This window comes from Anticarsia gemmatalis, chromosome 3 (assembly GCF_050436995.1).
Source record: "Anticarsia gemmatalis isolate Benzon Research Colony breed Stoneville strain chromosome 3, ilAntGemm2 primary, whole genome shotgun sequence".
Classification (NCBI taxonomy): domain Eukaryota; kingdom Metazoa; phylum Arthropoda; class Insecta; order Lepidoptera; family Erebidae; genus Anticarsia; species Anticarsia gemmatalis.
The window spans coordinates 4,956,844-4,981,280 of NC_134747.1; the positions used below are offsets into that span (position 1 = coordinate 4,956,844).

General features: G+C 34.2%; 1 protein-coding gene across 1 annotated transcript; it reads right to left on the bottom strand.

The window, feature by feature from the left end:
• Positions 1–360: 360 nt before the first annotated feature.
• LOC142987268 (sodium-coupled monocarboxylate transporter 1-like) lies at positions 361–24,358 on the bottom strand. The gene is made up of 13 exons (XM_076135922.1): positions 23,850–24,358; positions 20,538–20,751; positions 18,066–18,225; positions 15,114–15,179; positions 10,019–10,070; positions 9,669–9,736; positions 8,426–8,580; positions 6,994–7,134; positions 4,605–4,829; positions 4,146–4,327; positions 3,593–3,837; positions 3,004–3,276; positions 361–2,666 (listed from the first exon to the last, which is right to left on the bottom strand). Exons 2-13 carry the CDS (start codon positions 20,738–20,740, stop codon positions 2,637–2,639), a joined length of 1,800 nt encoding a protein of 599 aa, XP_075992037.1. The 5' UTR covers positions 20,741–20,751; positions 23,850–24,358; the 3' UTR covers positions 361–2,636.
• Between the last annotated feature and the right edge of the window lie 79 nt (positions 24,359–24,437).

Below are 24,437 nucleotides of genomic sequence, written 5' to 3' on the forward strand. Positions count from 1 at the left end.
AAAGAACAGTTTTAAAATGAAATCATAATATTGAATACGACATTAATGTTTCAGAAGACTCCAACAGTAAATCTCGCAGCACAGAGATCACGCGCTGTTTTCCCTATGTTGAAGAGGGGACATGGAGGGAACATTGTGGCACAAGCACAATCTTGGCGACACTTTTAATAGCAGCGCGACGCGCGTCGCATGTAAATCACCCCCTACATTCGTATTCACCAACACCTGACTATTTACGTTATTCTCCTCGTCTCCACAATTCCAAGCAATTTTATAACTTTCCAAACTTCACACAAAATTGTGCCACGTTTCACAAATAACTCCCATTTAAACGTGAATGTGAAATAACAAAAGTTTTCAGTTATAATTTCATTTATTTCGTAACAATACACGGTTATAAATATATAGTTCAATATTAAAATGTTTAACAAAATATATTTACATTGTGTCAGGTACACTCTATCGATACCCACTTAGTGGTACGTATAGGATAATTCATTACATGAATATGAATGTGTGCACAACTTTATATTTTACTAAATACATTGTGTACAGCCAACAACTGAATATTTTATATTCTACTTAAATAACATCATTCACATGATTTTTCACTTATTTCTATGACCACATCAGAGCAGACACGTGTGGATCAAGACCAAAACTATACCGAACAAAAAAACAAACTGACATCATCCGTCTGAATTTTCCTTGCAAAAATAATGCTAGGTATTTTTGATTGCACTGATGGGTACTAAGTTAGAATTCATAAATCATTTTTTGTAAGGATCGTACCAAGTGGCGTTCTTTGATAACTGTCTACCCCTATGGGAAAAAGGCGTTGAATGTATCAATTTTTGTCAAACAGCTAGCCTTGATCTTAGTCCACATAAAGCTCTGCACTTGGTCATAATATTATACTTAAAATAACCACTAAAACAAAACTTATATAAAGATTCAAAATTATTAAGTACTGTAACTGTTGTTAAGAAACAATGGTATAAATAAATAAAAATGAACATACATTTAAATTGTGCCTGTATAATGATTTTATGAATATTTGTTATAAAAATGAGAATACTGAAACTAATATCACTCAATGTTTAACTTCTATTAGAAGTGATTTTCACCTGATTCGAGTCAATACACAAATGATTTATAAGAATAACTCCTTCACCACTAAAGTTAGTTAAATAGAGACAACGAACAAAATAAAAAGTCAGTTTTCTGTTATATTTTGAGTATAGTTTTGAACAACAAACATTATGAAATATTATGTTTTCACAGCTTAAGAACTAGAGTCAAATAGCCCTCTGTGTCCCAGATAAATTACAGCAAATGTAACCACTGTAAAAATATCATCTCATATGTTTATAAGTACTTTTACAAACATACAATCAACGGACACAAATGTGTATTGCACAAATATTTGTTTCGTGTGGAAATCGAACCCACGACCTCTGAATGCACTGGTAGTGGCGTGGCGACCACCTTTACCACTGCGCCGAGAAGTCCGTGAAATGCTATCTATTACTCTAATATTGTTTTTCTTACCCCCGGTTGCTGAGGTACATTTAGCGGTAGTTTATCCATTCAATAACGTTTGAACTCATATTAAAAAAACGCTATTGAATAGATAAACTACTGATAAATGTACTCAGAAACCGGGGGTTATTGGAATTTAGTCGCCTACCTACTAATGTCCATTGCCTCAATAATGTTAAACTTAAGTACATAAAAATACTGCCATAATTCGAGTAAGTACTTTACGATTAATAATAGCTAGAAATACGTTATCAAACAATTTATTTTATTTGTTATTCTTAATACTTAGGTTCATAGTTTTAGATTGCATTATAAACAAATTTTTTTATAAATAATTTATCTGTCTTGCAGATAAACTGCGTGTAAGTTGAACAATGCTAGGCCGTTTTCACTCACATATATTTTCAAAATTAATTGAACTCTGTAACTAATCTGAGTATACACAATGTTTATTACTAAAACATGCATCTTCAAAAAGTAGTAACAATATTTGTGTATTATCCAGTGGGCACTTAAAATGGACGCCAAAATGAGTTTTAATCATTATTTTACGCTGAGTTAATATTTTGTGTAAAGTTGTATTATTGTATTGAATAATACAACTTTACACAAGGTATTATCTGAGCTTAAATTTGTCGCTCAAATCGTCCTTCATACAAAACATAGTCTAGTATACAATTAGTTTGACAACACAATCGGCACCAAGGTACTACTTCTATTTTGGCTTCAAAAACATCAACCTCACACTTCAAACACCTATTCTTGGTCCCTCTAGAACAGTCCCTCATAAGGCTTATACCTTCCCACATACTCTTGAGGAATGTCTCAATAAAAGGCTGTACAAACTATTACCAAATTTCAATTTAAAAACACTTTTTAAACTCCCCACACGGGCAGCACAGGCGTATACACCTAACCAACAAATATAATTATGAATTTAAAACGTTTACTTATATTGCTAGTTCACTTAAAATGTATACAATATAACAACGTCGCCAGCGACTACGTATTACATATTATTATAAAAATCACTGTGTGACTAGAAATAATTCTGGTCACGATAAATATACACAGTTTTGTTATAATCACTCAACTCACCTACTCGTTTCACCGTTCATTTCGATCTGAAACAAAAATGTTAGGTTTAGAAGTATTATAATCTGTCTTTTATTCATTTAAACCAAAAAAAAAAATTATATCCGAATTCTATTTTTTCGAGCAATATTACAAATTGACTAACGACAACTTTGCTATTATAAATTATATAGGCGCTAAGTTCTGCTCTATCGGCAAATACGACAAGTCGTTGAAAGCTGTGCAGCTATCATAAAAAACTGCGTAGTAATCCTTCAAAAGAAAGCCTTGAATATCGTAACATTTTAAACAGCACTGGAGACATATTAATTAACGTAATATCGGGTAGTTCTATCAAAACAAAATATGTATAAAATTTAAGCTCACCTTATCTACAGTAGAAATAATCAGTGGTGCAGCATGTGGAGTAGCTGCATCAAGCATGGCTCTAGCTCTTCTCGTGCTGCCAGCGTGTTCCCTCGCCACTTCGGGCAGGAACCTCCACACGGCCGGCGTGAACAACTCCGCGTCCATCTTGATCTCGCCGTGGTTGTCCCAGAACCATCCCACTATGGCCCCCACTGTTAATGTGGCAAATAACCCTAGAGGCGCTATCCAGTGGTATGATATCCTGAATAGCGGGAATATGGTTTCTGGATCCTGTTGGATAAAATGTTTTTGATTAGATAGACAAGAAAGAGTGACTTCACTACCATAGTTGAGACATAGCAGGGAAGCCATTCAGTAGCTTCTAGCAAAACGACTAACAAGACATATGACCCCACTATTTTTCCTTTGCTGTTTAGAGCAAATGGCAGTCAATTTCAGTACACAAAAACAAAAAAACACGTACACGAAAACAAAATGGAGTCTTGGACGTGACCTGAAATCCCGAACTAGAGTCTAAAAACAGAACTAGGATGGCCTGAAATCACCTTATTTAAATACTATCAAGAAATATGTAACTTTAACTTACGAAAGCGTCAGCTGGATCCATAAACGTGACATTAGTAGCACACTGCATACTGTAGTTCAGCGGTGGAGCCCTGAGTCCACTGGCAGCTGCTATCTGAGTGCCGAGCGACACGGTGCCGGCGACGAGGGCCCCAGCAGAGGCCCCCGCTAAGGCGCCGCGGGGTCCTACCCACCAGCATGTCATGCCGAGGGTGAAGACTCCGCAAGTTGCACTTGCTGCGATCGCTGAAAGTGCTGTTGCTACACCTGCACATGCGATAAATTTTTGTTATTGGATAGTACTTCTAACTGTCATGTCTCGCGACTTGCTTTTCTTTTTTTTATGCTGACGTAAAACTCAGATATCAATAAAATCATAGTGAAATGCTACAGTAATAAGACAGTTATTAAGACTCTTATAGACCGGACATTCCTGGAGGTATAAGATAAAGACTGTATATACTCGTATTATCATATCAAACAATGTGACAGACTTTTTATCATTTTGAATCTTTGCAAATAATGATAAGTAAATAATAATATATTTTCTGAAGTCCAAAAGACATTCCACTCACCGAGCACTCCTCCCAACTTCTGTATAACGACGAGCATGATGACGGAGATGACGGCGAGTGCTCCAGTGATGGCCCGCGCTAGTAGTCCCTCGGTAAGCGGGCGCAGGCGTAGCTGCAGCCACCCGTGCATTATGTCCTCCACCGCCACCAGCGCACACGCGTTCAGGACCGCCGAGAGAGAACTACGGGATAATGGTACACTATTAAGAAAATATCATGGACTGCTTTTATTTTATCAAGATGTACTAGCAAAATTATTTTCATTGGTAGATTTCATGTAGATCTGGGATTAAAGAGGACATTAAATAACTCCAAAATCCGTAATCAATTTAGTACAAAATCCTCCTAACTACCTCTATTTAAACACTCTCTTGAAAATTGGGATGGTTAGGAGAGCATTAGTAAGGAGGACTGCTCTGTCTTACCAAAAGTACAAGAAAGGGCGGCACAAATTCTTACCTAAGTCCTGCACCGAAAACTCCAGCGAGGAAGACTCCAGCCAATCCCGGTAGGTGTTGCGTCTTCGACACATACGTGACGAACGCTGGCAGTAGCCTGTCATCGACCAGAGGAGCGCCTCCCGGTTCACAGCCGCCGATAACCCAGGCTCCCCATGCAGTAAGGCCACACCAAACGCACAGAGAGATTGCCAGGATAGCACCGATGCAGAATATACCTAAAGCGCTGGAAAGTCACACTTTTTGTCAGTTACTTTATTAAATAAGATAAAGTATCTTTATCTGTTGATATAGGTCCTTAAAAGTCCTCTACGTATTCTAACATTTGGTACTTCAGACTATAGACGGTACTATCGAGTATCAAGAGTTTGACATTCCTATGGCGGCACCTGCTAGAGGCACTGATACGATTCATACAAGATTTGTTGATTAAACAGCTAGCCGGTTGTCGAAAGTCGATCGTAGTAGAAATCCGGCCCTCAGATATTATAGAAGAAATAAACAAGAAGAAATAAAAGATCATGCATATTTTCTGCTACTAAACTTTAACTTCAGTGAAAACTGTGTGTTAGTGCTATTTACTCTTAAGATTTGATCAAAATGGCATATTGATGCACTATAAACTTAAACATTTACCTATATATCCTATCAATCATCACAATTTATACCATTTCACTGGTCTTATCATGGTATTATTTCATGGTATCTTATCTAAAATATAATGAAGTTCCTAGTTAATTGCACTATCGTAATCTATGCACTCGCTATGACAAATTACTTCAAGAGCAAACGAAAGTTGACATGTTAATGGAACCCGTTTATAATCCACCTTGTTGTAGGTCGTCAGTTTGACGCAACGGATAATATCGTGATATTATGCAAACCATCAGTCAACTATCATTTACTCACTAATATCACGTTGTCCAAACAAATCGTAAATAGATTTTAAACATATTTGCCAAAAGCATGTGATACAAGCGCACTACGCATTTAGATTTTTACACAATGCTAACATTCCTACAGCTTTTTATTAGGTGACTGTGAATTACTCCAGTTTATAATAAAATATTTTCTCAATAATTGCCCGAACTTTGGCAACGTGCTCGGTAAATGACAATAGGCTTGGCCCTTATAATATCGGACTAACAATGTTAACGGTGAAACGAAGGGGTATTTCATACACTTCTGTCTACCCTTGCGGTATAACTGGCGTGGTATTATGTATGTATTATACCAGTACATAGATTGATAATCAAAAGACCATGTGTTATCTATAACGTGTTATATATTCATAAACTGTCCTGAGAGGCAATTTCCTACTACAAGCAATTATCGACAAACGGGAAAATCTTGATAAATGTAAGAAAAAGTAATCAGCGCTCCTAGTGTATTATACTTACTAACTCTCGATATTTAGTAGTACCTAGTGAAGGAAATAATGCTTCTGAACATGTTAAACTAGATTATTTATTACAGCTATGTCTTTTGTAAACCTTTTAGCTTAAGCAATCAAATAAATGAGTCATATCAGAGATACAAGACTAATAAACATAGTGGATGCAATTCTCTTATCAAGTTATATAATATGCAAACCAGTAACAGCAATCTTTGTTTATTTTAGATTTCTACAAATAAATATTGACTGTCTCGAGGTCGGAGTGGATTTATAATCTAAGAAAACGAACTAACAATCGGATGGTTTTGTGATAAGGTAAATTACTTCTACCTAGACTTGCCTTTTCCCTTGGGGTAGGCGTAAGGTACTTACAAACGCCAATCGCTACTCATTTCAATTCTTTATTTTCAATATATATTATATTGTAATTTCGTAATCAAATAACAAAAATAGTAAATTCGTAGTAAAATAAATATGTAAATAAAAAATAATGTTAAAATAATTACCATGTCTATCAATATTAGAATGTATGGTCAGCCGTCGTATTTGTTTTGTAAAGATGGTTTTGATATTGCTCTAGGTACGGAAAATGTTGGTAAAGTAAGAATAATATTATCAATTTCAAAGTGCTTCATACGATTGTTCACGCAGTGGTTTAAGCGGTCACCTCGCCGCAACAACCGTCGCGCCGCGTGTGGTGGGTTCGAATCCCACCCGGGACAAATCTTTGTGTGATGAGCACGAGTATTTGTTCTGAGCCTGGTTGTGAATTATCTATATAAGTATGTATTTAGAAGTATATAAGTATGTTTATCAGTTATTTGTTTACCATAGTACAAGCTCTGCTTAGTTTGGAATCAAATGACCGTGTGTGAGTTGTCCAATGATATTTATTATTATTTATTATTATTAATAACTTCATTTTTAACATTAACAAAGGTTTGTAGACATATATCTTACAATTGGTTATACTGTATTCTAACATGTTACTTACGCTATAGCCTTCCTCTTGCTAGGCAGTGAGATGTATCGTTGCACCATGGTCTGGTTGACAGAGTTGAAGCATGTCCAGTACAGGAACCCGCCTACCACCGCGCCCCAACCAGTCTGACGCTCATAAGGGGAGAAGTCCCAACTGAAAATAAAAATATAATTAACAATCTATCTATCGTATGGCTAATGGTCAACCTAGTGTCAAAGTTGTTCAAGCCATCCGAAAGGCCTTTGAAATGGCTTAACGACTGTTATCTTAATTGACAACAACCTGGACCGACTTTTACGTGCCCTCCGAAGCACGGAGACGCCCAGTTCAAAAACTACTACCCATCTATAGAATGCTTAACCCACAGATCGAAAATTTATGAGTCAGACTGAAAATTATCGTCAACTTTCCTTGGGTAAAATCAATAATGAATTACATATACCTACACATGAATAATTGTAGCGGAATTTCAATAGTGAGCAATATAATTTCTTTTTTTACTAATTATAAAACCTTACATAGCATATATAATATTTACTTTAGTAAGATTTACTTACTATTAATTAATAAGGGATGTTTGATACTAACTTTCTCATTCTAAAACAAAACTTTAAGGATGCGATAACTTACAATGATGCATTGCAACGCATGCCATTTTAAATGCAAATGCATCTTCTAACCTACTTATTTGGTACGGTAACAATCAATATTATTAGATGGTACTTTGATGTCCACTTGACGATTGTCGACCAATTGACGTCACTTAGAGGCACGTGTTTCAGTGCGTGGACCGTGTTACGAGGGTCAAAGAGCAACCGTTCCTACTTGCATTTTTATACTTAGTATTTGCGGAAACATTGCAATAACCTTATGTAACCCGGCATAATAGAAAATTGCTGTGAAGTATTAACTCTATATACGGTCGCCATTTGTGTAAAACTTTCATCAGTATTTGAAAATATGAAGATACATATTTACGCAACTGAATTGAAAAGGGGTTATCAGGTTACTAAGGACAGATTCATGACATCATAAAGAACGTATTACTGGAAAAAAAATAACAGGAAAATGCAGAATTTTCCTTCAACTTTAACTAAACCTCAATACTTATCTTTCAAGGTGTTTACTCAAGGGAGTTTAAAAATTGAACATATTTTACACATCGTTGCGTTTCCCATGTTTTGCAGTTATAAGTAGTTTATGTAATTAAATTGTTTAAAAATAAATCGTCAAATCCCGGAAGATTTTTATTGAATCAACGGGATAAAAAAACAATTTAAGGAGTGTTCTACTACAGTTAGTATAAATTTGCAGTCACTAAAGCATTGGATCTTTTGGAAATCTCCTACGTCTTCATGCTTCTATCCATAAGCCAATTACTTATTTCTTAAAACAAAATTACTATATAAACAAAGAATCCTACAGTGTGTGTATAATTACTTACTTGGACAGCTCCAATCGTCCAGATTCATTGGCTATCTCTAACACGGCCTTCAGTCCGCCGACGGCCATGGTCCCGGCGGCCGCCACCAACACTACGCCTATGAACATGATGCCCGTCTGCACTGAATCCGTCCATACTACTGCTCGGAGACCACCCTGTATTAAAAAATATATTTATATTGTATTTCTGAACGGTTAACAGATTATTTATAGATAAGCCTTTGCCCGACTATTTCTATAAAAATATCAACTTATCCGTCCGTACTAAATAATTGTTTTCTTAATATCTAGAATTCTCTTAACGAGGTGAATATATTTATTGTTTTATAGACATAGCATAAAATTGTACATTAACTCATTCTACTATTACAGAAGTATAAGTTGTAAGAATAACAAAAAAAATATAATGGACGTCGTAGACTTCGTCGTTGCCCCAAATTTTACTTTGTTAATTTTTTTATCCTTTTGTACCCAGTTTATAAATCAAATTATACATGAGATGAGTACCTAACTAATAATAATAACTGCAAATCAAAAAGCATAATATAAATCCTCAAATCTAACTTATTTTAGTGAAATTCAAAGCCTTACACCGGCTTCAATCCAACGGTAAAAAAAACCAATACAGTACACGTGATAGTACAAATATTTACAAGTAACGCACCCCGCTGTGTTGTTGTCACGTTTCATCAATTAGATACGCCACCGGCCCGCCATTAGCCATGGTATTTCTCAAATTGATTTATTAATAGTCGTTGTAATTCGTATGAGTACGCAGTTAAACATAATGACTGATATTATCATAGTTTTGTGACAAGTATGTGTATAATAAAACTATTCCAGGTGTATTTGTTGATGTTTTTTATGAAATGTGGTTAAATCGTGGCTTTTGAGACGAAATCTACACACCCCTATTATTGACGCTATAATGTTGAAAGGTTTAGTTGCCAATGTCGCGGTTTTTCAATATAATATATCGTGTTATGTTCACATTTACCATGATACTACCATGACAACGCTTTCCAGTATCCACAGAAATGGTTCAACTATTTCCAAGTGGATCAAGTGAACCTTCTCTAAAAACACTTTCAGACATGTGTAGAGACATGAGTACTCATGAGAAATACGGAAATGTTTTGGTAAGCAATCACCCACAAACAAAAGCATGTAATTAAGCTTGTGACACTTTTTAATAATACAAAAAAAATATAAATAAAAAAAGCAAAATAAAAATATCTACTCACTAATACTGTATAGAGGCCACAAATAATAACCATAGCGCCTCCGACGGCAAACACATTGAAACCGGTCACTGGAAATTATAATAACAAAATAAATTAAGCATGCAATCTAAATACAGCAAAAAGTAAACAAACAATATTTAAAGAATATTAACGAATAACATAATATATTCATGCCAAGATATGTATCTTAGTACCACCTAATATTAAACAGGAACAATAATATAAATTATTAAAATGCCACATTGCAGATGTCGAATGCATGACGTTAATTCCCGTGTGAAACTAAATAAAAATTATGAATCGAAAATATTTAAATATTATTTTTAATTACATTAACATAATCAACTTACACTGATTAAACGCTAAAGCAGGAACAAATACAACCATAGGCAAAAACAGCACCTGAAATGAAAACATAAGCATTTAGTATATAATAAATTGAAAAGTTATATAAAAGAGTATTTAGTCTATTGAATCAAAATTTTTTTTTTTTTTTTTTTTTTTTTTTTTTTTTTTTTTTTTTTTTTTAAAGACAACTCCCGCACTAAGAATTGCTCTTGTGTCGCGGGGACTTTTACAAACATACAAACAACGGACACAAAGCACAACCAGACCCGAAACAATTATTTGTGCATCGCACAAATAATTGTCCCGTGTGGGAATCGAACCCACGACCTCCCGTTGCCGTGGTATCGGCGTGGCGACCTAAACCACTGCGCCACGGAGGCAGTCATTTCAATTAAAAATCAAAAAACTTTAGCCTGAGACTTCATTATCCTAAATCTTCTAATTGATTTATACCTGAAATAATGTTACATTACGTAAAATATTGGTTAAATGACATCTCACCCTAGATACAAATGACAATCGATTCAATTAAAAAAAAAAATAGACCTTTCCATACAAAACCCCAAAAATACACAGCTATAAAAATATTTTGTATGCATTTAACTTCCTACAAAACATTAATAGATTAGATTCACACGCATCGATTATCGTGACGTTTCCTATGACTAATAGAGTGCCAAACATAATTGAAATCGCACTGTCTCACAATTCGCGTGACACATTGCGCCGTCCATATTTTTAAACACCAACGCACTTTGTACGTACTTTTACAAGTGGTCAATTGACCATTGTAATCTTTCGAGCATATTGTTTACCATCGGGTCGCAAATTGCTATGTGCGAAGTCCACGAACTAAGCAACCTTGTGCATAATAAAAATAGATTTCAAAAATATATCGTCATTGATAAAAGGCAAATAAAATTTCTCATGCACTGCCCTACTTTCTACGCATAACGTCTTGAAATGAAATCATGTGAGTCCTATATTTGCAATTTCTTGGTAGCGAATCTTGCATACATAAAATTTACTTGTACTTAACTTAAGCAGGCCATTACTTGGGTGTTTTGTTCTATGATACGCGCAGTCCGTCCACATCATAAGATTAATAAGATGTTTGAAGCTAAAAATATATTATTTTGAGATTGACACGCAATGTGAACATTCAAAACAGCTGTTAATTAATCAAAGTCTCACGATGTACGTTATATTATTTTAACTACCACATGAAAAGTAAGTAGGTTTTTAAATACTTTATGACAAACATGTTTGAGTAAAAACTAATGTATTTGAATAAATTAAAGCCCTTTGTTCATGACCCTGTCCCTGACTGTCCCTATTTTTATTATTAATCTAATACAATTACCGTTTCAATTGTTTAATTCAAATTATGTTGTTTTAATTTGCTCACATGTATAAGATTGGCCGTACTCATTACCTTGTGTTTTTAAATATTGCAAGTATTTTAGCCATCATCAATACTGGGTTAGCAACACTCATTCTGTAAATAATATTAAGCGGTCACCTAATACTGAATAATAATTATAGTCTAGAAAACGGTCTATTATAGAAACGCGTGTCTAGCCGCGTGGCAATATTCCGCCAATCTGTAGCACAATTGATGTTGATATTCTTTATAGTGATCGACACCGTACAAAGTCCAATGTGGAAGCAAAGCGAATGACCTTTCACATACACGCCGCTCATAAGAATTGCTGATCAGATCAAGTGTACACATAATAGCAACGGTTTGTGTTCTTAACCCGCTTTTATTAGTTTCACTTGTAACTAACTGACATTGTAATTAAACACCGACTAACTAAGAAATCAATTTTATAATATAATTTTCTATAATAATATAGTCAGTCTGGCATACTCCGTCCATAGTAAATTAGCTGTTTTACCGACAATTATTATTTCAAATAGACAGTTAAACCCGATAGACGGAATATACCACCCTGATAAGACCAGTTTCCGTAATGAAAAACGTCCAAAATATAATTTTAATCGAATAACATTCTCGTCAAAATCTTTGAAAATTTTAAAGTAATGTTTTTCAAAAAGCTTGTGCGCGTCCATCTAGCTTTAGTGTATTTTGCGTCATTTTCAATGACAAAAAATTATCTGTCTGACGAAAATTCGTTACATCCGTCGATTTACTTCCTATTTTGTTACTATGATCTATTTGTATTAAATTATGGTAATTTACCAAATGGATATTTAATACCTAGTCATTAAATTATGTTTAAACAAACGTCATAATCCTTTGTTTGATATTATTTGTAGAGGCAATCTGTATCATGCAAGAGAAGAAATACTTTTAACGAATTCTATATAAAAAATTAGTAGTGGTTGACATATTAGGTCGGGGAAGAAGTCTTTTCGCATTATAGTATGTATGAACTTGTAATAAAATCTCTTTGGCTTCAAGGATCACAAATAAGTACAAGGTTCATTAGGTTTCTTTTAGTGAGCTTGTGAGGTACCCAAATATCGAGCTTTTTGTGTAGAGAAAAGATTTTATTACAAGTTCATACATACTATAATGTGAAAAGACATTTCAGAAAATGTCCGGAAAATTTCTTAAAATTGCGAATAAATATCGTGAAATACAATACAGATTTCAACAACCTTTAAACTAATGTAAAACAAAACCACTTCGAGACAAGAATTTGGCGACGGAATGTGACAGCATGACAGTGCAAAAATATCACCAGTTTCATATTAGGCATTGCCTCAACAGCATTTAATGTAGGCCACTAGTGTTATTATTAACACTATGACTTGACCACGTAGAGTCGAGAATATTATGTATCTTCGCATATATTAGAATAACACATTAAGGTAGATTCTTATCTTTAGAAAATACTAAATATTTGATTAGAATGCCTCCGTGGCGCAGTGGTTTAGGTCACCACGCCAACACTACTGCGTCGGGAGGTCGTGGGTTCGATTCCCACACGGAGCAATTATTTGTGCGATCCACAAATAATTGTTTCGGGTCTGGTTGTGCTTTGTGTCCGTTGTTTGTATGTTTGTAAAAGTCCCCGCGACACAAGAGCAATTCTTAGTGCGGGAGTTGTCTTTAAAAAAGGAAAAAAAAAAGGAAAGGAAGAATTAACCCCAAAATTATAAAATGTAATAAAATGATCAGGAGCATTTATTGGTAACACGTAACATTATTATGTTGACTCTATTTCACCAACAATACTAATTGGAGGCCTTTTAGCTAAGGTTTTACAATACTATTGCCCGGATTCTGAGGCACATTTAGCGGCAGTTTATCTATTGAAACAGTTTTTTTTAAACACAATTGAATAGATAAACTACCGTTAGATGTTCCTCAGAAACCGGGCCTATGTGACTGTGTTGTTAAAATAATGCTCTTAACTCTTAACATACAAGAACACTACGTCACGTTTAGTATTATGTAGAGACATATTTAGTTACGCTATAAATACGAAACGTACACAATAAAAGCGGTTCCGCTTCATTCATACGTAGCCAAAACATCTGTTGCTTCAGCCGTGTCATACAACAAGACTATGTTTGTAAATGCAAACAATTTAGGTACTTGACACTACACATTTCTTTTTCCAATTTTGGCAAGGAATAAATTTATACAATCACATGAAATCACGCCATGTTAGGGTAGTCAGGAATGAAAAGAAACTGTCGAATGAAGAGCCTACTCCTTTATTTTGTTCGTTAAAAATGCTTAACGCTATAAAAAATCTTTTGCAACATTCATATTCATACATCTTGTCATAGTGTTATCGGCCTGTTACGAGGAGAATGACTAAGGAACGAAATAGAAAAAATCATTTTATATGCGTAATAATCGTTATCATATAAACATAAAATAAATTTTAATTAAATGAAGTCTAATAAAGAGTTACCATCAAACAAACGATTGTTTCAAATAAATAGCGAAAATACGTAATAAAATAGACATAAAACGTAAACACGGAAACATTTTTCATTCTAGTTTTATTAGAGTGTTCGTATTGACACACCTACACGTCCGGCCCCAACGCCGTTGACGTAACTAATACGTAATTCCATCAATCAATAACGTTACGTAAATCAAACGATAATCGAACACACGCGGCAGATTTGAAGCGATTGACCAAAATGTATAGATATTGAAATGAATTGCTACTGTGATGTCTCTAGTCAACTCTCAGACTTATTGAATGTAATAACTGCTTGACGCCTGTTGGCTGTCTTAAAGCCACCGGCCGATTTCAATATCATATATCAAGATTTGATTCGACAGAAATATAGAACTAACACTAATTTCGAAACAAAGTTTTCCTCTTTTATAACTATTTCAAAATAAAGTAAAAAACCATTGACAATTAAATATTATCATTTTAAATATTAAGAATTCTGTACATAGCAGGTACTCATTACTACTTAATGTGCTAGAATTCCAGTAGCAAAGATATATTACAAAAAAAAATTGTTGCGTTCTAAATGGCTCAGAGATTTGTCTTTCGTCGATACGCAAATCTTGCGGACGGTAAACCTGAAGCAGCTGTAATAGATAAGATCACTCGGAATCGGAGTTTTCACGTAATCTCCGAGATACATAGTTGTTAATGATGACAGTTGATATCGATATCTCGCGTAAAATAATCCATCTGTCTCCATAAGAGGCTGTTTGTTATCATTCAGTGCACTGACATCCGCATTCGAATCAACGTCGTAGATACAAATAATACTAAGGTCAGCATCTCTAGTCAGTGTTGATTTTAGTTATATAATATAGTTATAGAAGCTTGTAAGATTAACGATATGATACGTCAGTCATTTATAAATCAAAAGACAGTATTGTATATGTGTCTTGTCTGCAGTAATCTTGAAAATTTCTGCACAATTTTTCATTGAACTACCTTTAGTCTGATAAAGGCATGAGATGAAATCTAATGATAGTCAAAATTTACGGAAATTCGCGTGGTTTCTTGATATCTTTTCACTTTTAATGGCCATGAATCGTCGTTTTCATATACGAGAGATAAATACAAGCCAATGATGATGATGACAATTAAATAATAGATTATACCACGGTTACATGTAGGTTGCAGATAAACTTACCTCATCCAGTAAGAAGAGAACTGAGGCAATGGCACGCACGTGTCGGTTGAACCTCAGCTCTAGGTACTGAAACAAATAATATTATTACAATAAAAACATACCCATCAAGCCTTTGTAAAAAACTAGTATCTATCTTTAATTCCATGACATAACTCTTCAATAAAATAGCTGTCGTACTGGCCGATTTCGGCTATAGCGGCCAGTTTCATTAAAACCAGCTAACTGTTCAGGACTTTGTTTATAATGGCCAAGTGTGTGCACAATACACAGGTGCACACTCTATTTCCATACTCTCATAGTCCGATGGGACAGCTAAACCGACACGACCAGGAAGAAGTCAGGCGCAGGACCGACCGCTTTACGTGTTCTCCGAGGCATGGAGGTATATGATCTCAACTTCCTAACTCTGGACAATCACTGAGAATTTTTTAACAGAAAACTCAGAAAATACTTTTGCCCGACCCGGCATTCGAAGCCACACCTATTGCGCGGCAGTCGCATGCAATATCAACCGCGCCACAACGGCAGAAGAATTTCCATAAAATTACGGAAGAATTGTCTCTAGTAAACTTTCGAGCAGTTAAATCAAAATAGTGGAGACATACAACTTTTCTTTTTGAGTAATCATATAATTACGATCGCATATAAAGTCTTATCCAGTATATGCACAAAGTAAGTATGCAAAGAAAATGTACTAAACAAATAGTGATAATGAGCAGGGTATTTTTCTAGGTAAAATGTTGCGTCATGTTGTAAAACAATACGATTCTTAACCAGTTAGTAAGTCAAGTGTAATCACAGTTTTCCTTGTGTACTCAGTCATTTAGTATTTAATCGAGAAAAACACCATTCTTTAAGAATATTTAATTTGTGATGCTATTGCATTTGACATTGGGCATTCATAGTACGGTACAAAGGCCTAAGCTTTTGGTTTCAAACGTCTATAAGAAAAGGATAATTAAATGAATCTGGCAAGCCATATTACGAAAGTACTTGGGTACTATAGAAACAGCGGCCATAAGAAAAATGAAAAAAGAAAAATAAGTGCTTACACTATTATCGAAAATGTGCGAAATACTTAACGGATTTGCGTCACTTTTACGACACTTTCTATAATCCCGATTAATTCTATATTTATACATTTATCGATACAATAGATCCTTTTGTTTTTGCATACATATCTTGATAGGTTGAACTTAACAATCGGTTTTTGTTAAGGAGTAAAGTCCAAGATGGTTGCTACTTCGTGATAGATTACCTAACGTTTTGATAACATCTATTTGGAAGATAAATTACAACAAGAAATGATTGTTTAGTGTTCATATTTTATTGCTTTACAACGACGACGTTTAAATTATACAAATGATTTATGATTACGAATAATTCCGTGATTATGAATTACATCGTTAGTTTAACTATGTATTTGAAAACAAAGTACGAAGACTTTGCATGTCCTCAAGAAATGTATTAAACAAATTTGAGGCATGCAAGACTTTTTCACCGGGTTTTTTTAACCGTTAGAGCAAGTGATATTTTTTTATAATACACACATAACTTCGAAGTCATTGGTGTGTTGGCTCGGGTTCGAACCATCCGCCACTTATGTGGGAGATGCGAACTTATACCACTCGGCTTTCACTACTTCTGTGGTAGTAGTGGCTCATATATTTTAATTTAAAATGACCAGGCATAAAAAACAAGTACTAATACACATGCAAACTGTAAAATATTAGAATTGCAAATTGGTTTATGTAGGACGTTGAGGAATTTTTTAATCTCTTCGACCGACGACCGACGACCAACGATAAAATAAGTAAAGATTGTACAAAGTGGCGGTCTATGGTATCTGCCTACCTCTACGGGGGAAAAGGCACAATTTTTGTATGTAGATATGTATTAATAAAGGATAGTAGGTAAACAACATATTGTCAGTATCAGCAGTCACGACAATGCAGTATCATCGTACTGTGAGAAAGTGTTGCATAATTCGCAATCGTTTATAGGAAATCTGCTGAATTTCTGAAAATCTTGACGTCAATATCTAGGCGATAACCGAAGTAGATGATAAAGCAACTATTATTTTCAGTTCAGCTTCTTGTAGAACTGCTATAAATTTCCATATCCATATGATATGGAAATTTCATTCATTTCGGAGATTGTTTTATGCTACACTGGTATTCACATAAATTAATGGGCAACTTTTATTTTATCAGAAGCAAGACATTTCCGCATTAAAGAATAATTAATTTGTCATTGAAAGCACTTATTAAATTCCTCAGACCACATTGTAGTGAACAGACACAATTCGATCAAAAAAATTATCTTGGTTGATACTAAAATATTTTTAATGCTCTTTTCGTCAAGGTAAAATTTACGAGAAAACGTACACGTGTAATAAATCGTCATCGCCTACTATCTGAATAAAGGCTACCTTGGAAAAAAACAATTGACATAACATGATAACTCGGTAACTGATTTACATACGCTTACGACAATGAATCGGCGGTAGCTAACTGCTAATTAATAAATAGGAACTAAAAACTCAAAAGGTTATATTATTAAAGAGTTTTCAAATGATTTTTGTAAGTTCTGTGAGAGAGAGAGATAGATAAACTGTTTAAGTTATTTATTTAATTTTCTAGAAAAATCTAAATAAGGAACACATTTTTAAAGTCATGAACAAAAACATTATTATTTGGAATTTCTTCGATAGAACCATTTTGAGATTTCTTTGTCGACAAATATTTCAAGTAGAATATTCTAAAATGATGTTAAACATTCAGCCGATCAGGTAAATCCATTATTTTTTAAGTAATTTATTCATTTAGGTCAAAAGCTGACACTTATGATTATCAATTATACAGAGTGAATTTATCGCCAGTTCGGAAGGTAGGGCCAATGAGAAGAGCTGGCAAGAAACTCGAGGTTTACTATTACTCGAACATTACTTACTTCGTATGAGGACGAGAGCCTGAGAGTGCAGAACACAGGTAGATACACGGTGGCCACTATGACGCAGCTCAGAGCCACGCCGATGATCACCAGCCAATACTGCGTCCCGTAGTTGTATATCTCAGCCGGAGTTCCCAGGATCGTCACCCCGGACACGTAACTATGAGAAAAGAAGAATTTGAATAAGTCAATTTACTTTTAAATGTAAAAAAGCACTCATTTCCCTACTTGAATATTATTTCTAGTATGATTTATAAATGTAAATATTTTTAAAGTATACTCAAACAGAATTTACTTTCTCAACGACTTCAAAGAGAATAAGAATATTTTTAATATATTTCCTTGCGAGTATCGTCTTTAGCAAAATCTGCATGATACTGAGTCATGTCCTATGACTTCATATAGTTCTAATTCTACTATTTTGTTTCATATAATGATTAAATCACAAAATAAAGGCAGTTATTCTAAATATCATTGTTCTAAGATGATGAAAAAAAGCAGACGAGAAAGTTTATAAAATTACATAACCATATTGTTTTAATATTTCTTTATTATGTACTTAGACATTATTTTATTACGTGCATCGTTATTTATAGATTTATGTAAAACATGTTACCGAAATACTAAAACTAAAAAGCCCAAAGTATTCTGAATATAGTTTTTTGGCTCGCCTGAAAAAAGAAATAGAAAGTACGTTGATCTTGAATGAAAATTGGCTTGAATGGTGAAGTGCGTCACGTGAACTTTATGTGCCAACAAATTACTGTATCGATTATGTAAAATGTACATTCCTATAATAAAATAATAACACTTGTAGGAAATGAATGGCTTTAGTCCTTGTCATAATCATCAACCCAAATATATATAGCTCAAAGGTGACTGACTGGACTGACTGACTGATATAGTGATCTATCAACGCACAGCCCATACCACTGGACAGATCAAGCTGAAATCTGGCATGCAGGTTGATGTTATGACGTAGGAATCCGCTAGGAAAGGATATTGATCAATTCTACCCCCAAGGGTACCAAAAAGGGGATGAAAGTGTGTATGAAAATTCTGTACTAATTCACAAACCACGTAGACGAAGTGGCGGACAAAAGCTAGATAATTATATAATTATTTTGTACCTACTCGGCCAAGTCTAAAAACCAGATTCAGTGACCCTCTTTAAACTTTTTCTGTCTTGTTTTTTGCATACAAGCATGCAGTGGAAAAGTACAGATGAATTTATGGTTACGACCTCAACAGTATTTTAAACTCCGTGCCTTTTAAGATGTTGCTACGCGCGATCTTATGCTATTTATATCCTTCCAGTTTGTAAGTCTCGTAGGAACCGTAGGAAATACACCAGAGGGTGAGAATCAAGTTATAGTATGAAGCATAAGCCATTTATCGGGTGCGATACCTTTCTTGTAACTGTTACTAAGAATTTCCGTGTGGAAAATTCCAATACCCCTTTATACAACTCACGAAATCTTACATTTCTCTCAATATAATATACTCTCAATACAACCACTCGGTTAATTCAAAGATTATCATTAAAATATGTACTTAATTAACATTTATAAATTTTCCGTCGTTCGCTACATAGGTAAACCGCTTTATTTTATTTTTCCCATTGTATGGTTTAGTTTCGTAATGTATTTAGGTCAAGAAAACTAACTGTTTCAGTTAAATCACTCAAAATAACTTGGCTAAAAGTAGCGGGCGAAAATAATATGTTCACAAATAGAAACAAAGGCGACGAACTATTGATGATCTTTTTAATCACATGTCCCCTTATAAAAGTCGTAAAAAACTACGATTCCTATTTTCTATCCTTGAACAATTTTACAATAGCTACGACATATATTATGTATCGTTCTTTGTTCCTATCGATAATAGTGATGTTGGCGCCAGCACGTGCATCGTAGACGGTAATTAACACATTAATAGCCAGCACTAGCCACTAACGATCACACGCGGTCAAATCATTATCAAACGATAACACGATCCGTCTATAAAATCAGCTGAGTGAATATAAACAATCTTTCCGCGACAATATGTAAATGGAACCGATCCATTGTTAGAAATGAAACAGGTGGAAAAGTACATAATGTATTCAAAGTTTACGGAAGTCACGGCCCGTGGCTGTTGCCAATTGATCATAGCAGATGAACTCGCTTGTGAAGTTTAATTTATTGTCATGTCAATAATATGATGAGGTCATTCTTATATAGTGGATCCCGACCCAATCACAAAAAGTATGGAAAAATCTTGCACCAATCTTATTTAGTACCAGTGTCATATTTTGTAACAAAATTAATTAAGTTGCGAATTCGCCAAATATAAAACAAGTAATACTACGTTTTTTGGAAGTTTTGCTGAGTGTGCTCTAAGCATCGCACAAAGTACCATGGCACTGATTAATCGTAATTAAATTACGTACCGAAACTGTTAAAGAAAATTAAGTACAGAACACAAACTTACCTAGCAATAAGTGACATAGCAACAGGGAAAGTGGACATCGCTCTTCCTCCTAGGAGATAGTCCTTGATGTCTGCTAATGCCTTGGACTTGGAGCCGACGGCGCTGTACCACAGGCCTCCGGTACATGACGCTGCACATAGTACTCCGAAGACCACGTAGTCTCCAACCCCGAACCCTCCCTCTTGCATTGTAAATGACGTCATCTTGAAGGCACCTGCGTACAATAAATAACACTATTTATTGCTTCAAATCTTGACCTATTGTTTTTAATACTTATCTCTGGCAAATAAATGATTTATGATTATGATTATGATCAATTACTATTAGACTATTTTCAGTTATTGTTTTTAACGTCAGATAAATAATTCGATTACACATAAAATTTCTGTCAATTTTGGATTATCCATGATTACGTGTTCTAATTCTTTATTACCAAGGTAATTTTTAGTTAATCAAAAACATATGTTTGCAACCTACTACCAACGCACGTGTAAATGCCGTAATTTCAATGAAACAAAAAGTCATACAAACGAGGTAAATAAACTTAAAGTCTTTGTAGCTTGCATTACCCTTAAGTGTGGATTCTTTAGTACTATGGTACCCTTTGGTCTCTGCCTTTTTTATGTTGGTAAAAAGGGGTCATTTTATTTATATATGTATGATTTATTTTAAACAAGATTCTACAATAAAAACTGCAGTGTACAGATAATTAGTAAAGACACTTGATTTCGTTCACATGCAGATGTCATGTCCCCTCAACCTTGAAGACTCGTTTGAGAGACGACGAACTTTAACATTATCAACCTTTTTATATAATTTTACAATAATGTAACACATTTAGATGCTATTCAGATTGTTTTGAGTCCCGTGTTCTTTAGAAAAGAATTGCGAATGTGTCTTATGCACAATACGATAATAATATGTCTCTGCGACATTGCGCGATAGTTTTACTCGAACAAGAGTTATAAATCATTGAGTGTATTGCAAAACTCACAACTCGTAGACGCCCATCGTAAAGAATTTTACTTGATCATGCGGTCTCTTCAGGTAAAAAGGGCTAGATCAGGTAAAACAGTGTGAGTATACTGAGTATGAAACACTACTCGAATCGAAATTTTGTAAATACATACAACATAATCACTTTCAATGTGTTATTTGATTAACAATAAAAAATTTTTCAACATTCAAGAAGGTCAATAAATATAGTAACAAAGAGTGGAAATACGAAAACAATGTTGGATACCTATAATAATGGAATTTATTACACAATTCGGAATGTCTAGAAATCAATGACACATTTCATTGTATGCTTAATTATTTCGGTTTTGTTAAATGCCAAATTATTGAAGGTTACGAGTAACAAACGAAAAAAATAATCAGGACCTTCTGCTTTAAATAAAGTTAAGGTAATCAGGTCATTAGGTATAATACTCCCGAAATTAAATGCGACGATAGTCTTCATAAAACAGAACAACAAACAATAGTACTTAAAATTTAAATAGAAGTAAAGATATCTAGAATCTAGGTTGTCCCATTCTCCAGATTCTCTAGATATTTTTATATAAGTTTACAAAAGATATTACATAGTAAAGCTAACTAAACAATTTAGCTTCGTCCATAAGAATAACTAGCTGCTAAGATTTCCATCATTAAAAACATAAAGGTATCTTTATCCGAAGCTTAACCTATGTAGCCATAAACAGAATTGAGATAATAGTAAATGGATTGGACCATTAAATAGTAATTTCGAATGAACTAATGGCCGTACCCACCCACGACGTAGAGATACAATAATGAAGTGTGTATTAACTTAGACTTCAGTTTTAAGATGGGCCCTAGGAACTATACAGTAATCTCCTAAAATACTAGCCGAACAGCGCGAATTCGCTCGCGTGAAAGAGAAAATGGACATTTTATAGTCCTAATTATATAACTCTAAGTTCATTATCTGTCCGCTATCTGCCCGTTTAATATCTTGCTTAAAAACGCAACAAATATATTTACAGACTTTTTAAAATATTAGTAGGTCCTAATACGTTTTATCTAATAAACTTATACTATTTAATTATCACGCATTGGCCGTGTCATGATTTATGGAAAAAGAGCATACATCCTGAAAAATTAAGTGATTATTATTTATAAACTGTTTCAGTATTTTATACCCTAAGCGTGTGAAAAGCATGGTTATTTTGTAGAATGGTATTATGTATGGATTATTTATTTCAACCGGAAAACTGCTGATTTTCACGGTGTCAAGGTTTGTTTCAATGTGAAGTTAACGAGTAAACACTTTTTCCTTGAATTGAAACACCGCTTATCAGTTCGAAAATAATTGTCGTTTTTCAATTTTAATTAGTTACCTATCATAGCACAAGTTGTCAGGTACTTTTTTAGTACTAGTTACTACTTTTTTAGTTTCTAGGTTACTTCTATACATCATCTTTACCTTTATTTGCCTATGCCAAATCTTACTCTCCAATCCCACGCGCTATAATATGATTAAAAGGTTATACTAATTTGTATCTAATCTTCGAAAGTATAGATTTCGGTAGATATCTTCTCCAAAAGAATACATAGTTTTTTTAACTCATTTAGGGTAGACAGTTAACTCCTATTTATTTTGACTTTCCAGTGAAATCGGAAATAAATAAGTCAGATTAATGATCGTGTAAACTCATCAATTGTCACACATGATTAGTTCAGTTGATTAGACTAAATTTATTTTGAATCTAAACAAAAAAATGATGGACATAAAGATTAATTAGACACCAAACTAGCATCAGACGTAATATTTTTCAGCCGTGATTCGAACCTATTGATTGTGACGAGCACTTTAACCGCTGTGATACAAAATACACGTGTATTTTCTTTTATGACAGATCCCGTATAGGCTCTACAACTCCTATGTTTACAAAGGTGCAATACACATCGTTACGTGTGTAAATCGTCAGTATTACAAATTGCATGAAATTAAAATTTGATATAATTACTATTTAAAGTAATTACGTCTTGATAATAATAAGTTAATCTTTAAATAAAAAATAATATTTTGTTCCTTGACGTGTTCCTGAACAATTTTATACACTTTAAAATTGTTTAGGAATACAATATGGAATTAATTATTTCAGACCTGTAAATTTGTCGTAATTTATGATTTTTTACTAAAATTAAAGCTTATAATTAGATCGATTGTCACGCGTTAATTACAGCCTATAATTAGTATTCGTGTATATTAATGGTTATGTTATGTGAGACACAATATTGTATTCTTTAATATATAACAGTTAAAACAATCAAAGAATGCAGACTTACCTCTGTTAACTTGTAAAGTTTAGAATTCCTAAATATCGTTGTCAGTGCGGAAGTAAACAAAACAGAATTGTTTGCATTTATGGGATCTTGCCAACCTCGGCCAGGCATAAACATATATTGGCAATATCAACGTCACCAAAGCTACACAACCGCATTGCACAGTTTACTTTCACTTAACATAACTTTTGCAAAACACTGCGCGAATAACTCGTACGGCGGAATCTGCTTTGCACGTAAACTCAAATTTCCCGCGCACTCACATGTCAATGTCATTCCACAAACCAAATAGTTTGTATAGCAATCCGCGTTGAAACAATTTATTTATACACACGCGTCTACCTCCAATATCTTATTAGAATTTGTTTAGTTGTGCTAACATAAAGCGTCTAGAAGACTGCCTGGAAATTAAGTAAATGTTTTTATTCATTCGCTAAAATAAGTACACAAAATGACGTGCACATTAGCAGCTGTCTGTCGCGAAACCAAACTGGTGACAACTGACAGGTGACACTGACACTTACTACCACACCACCACCATGCTACAAATACCAATCAGTGTAGCAAGTATTTTTGATGACAGCGCCATCT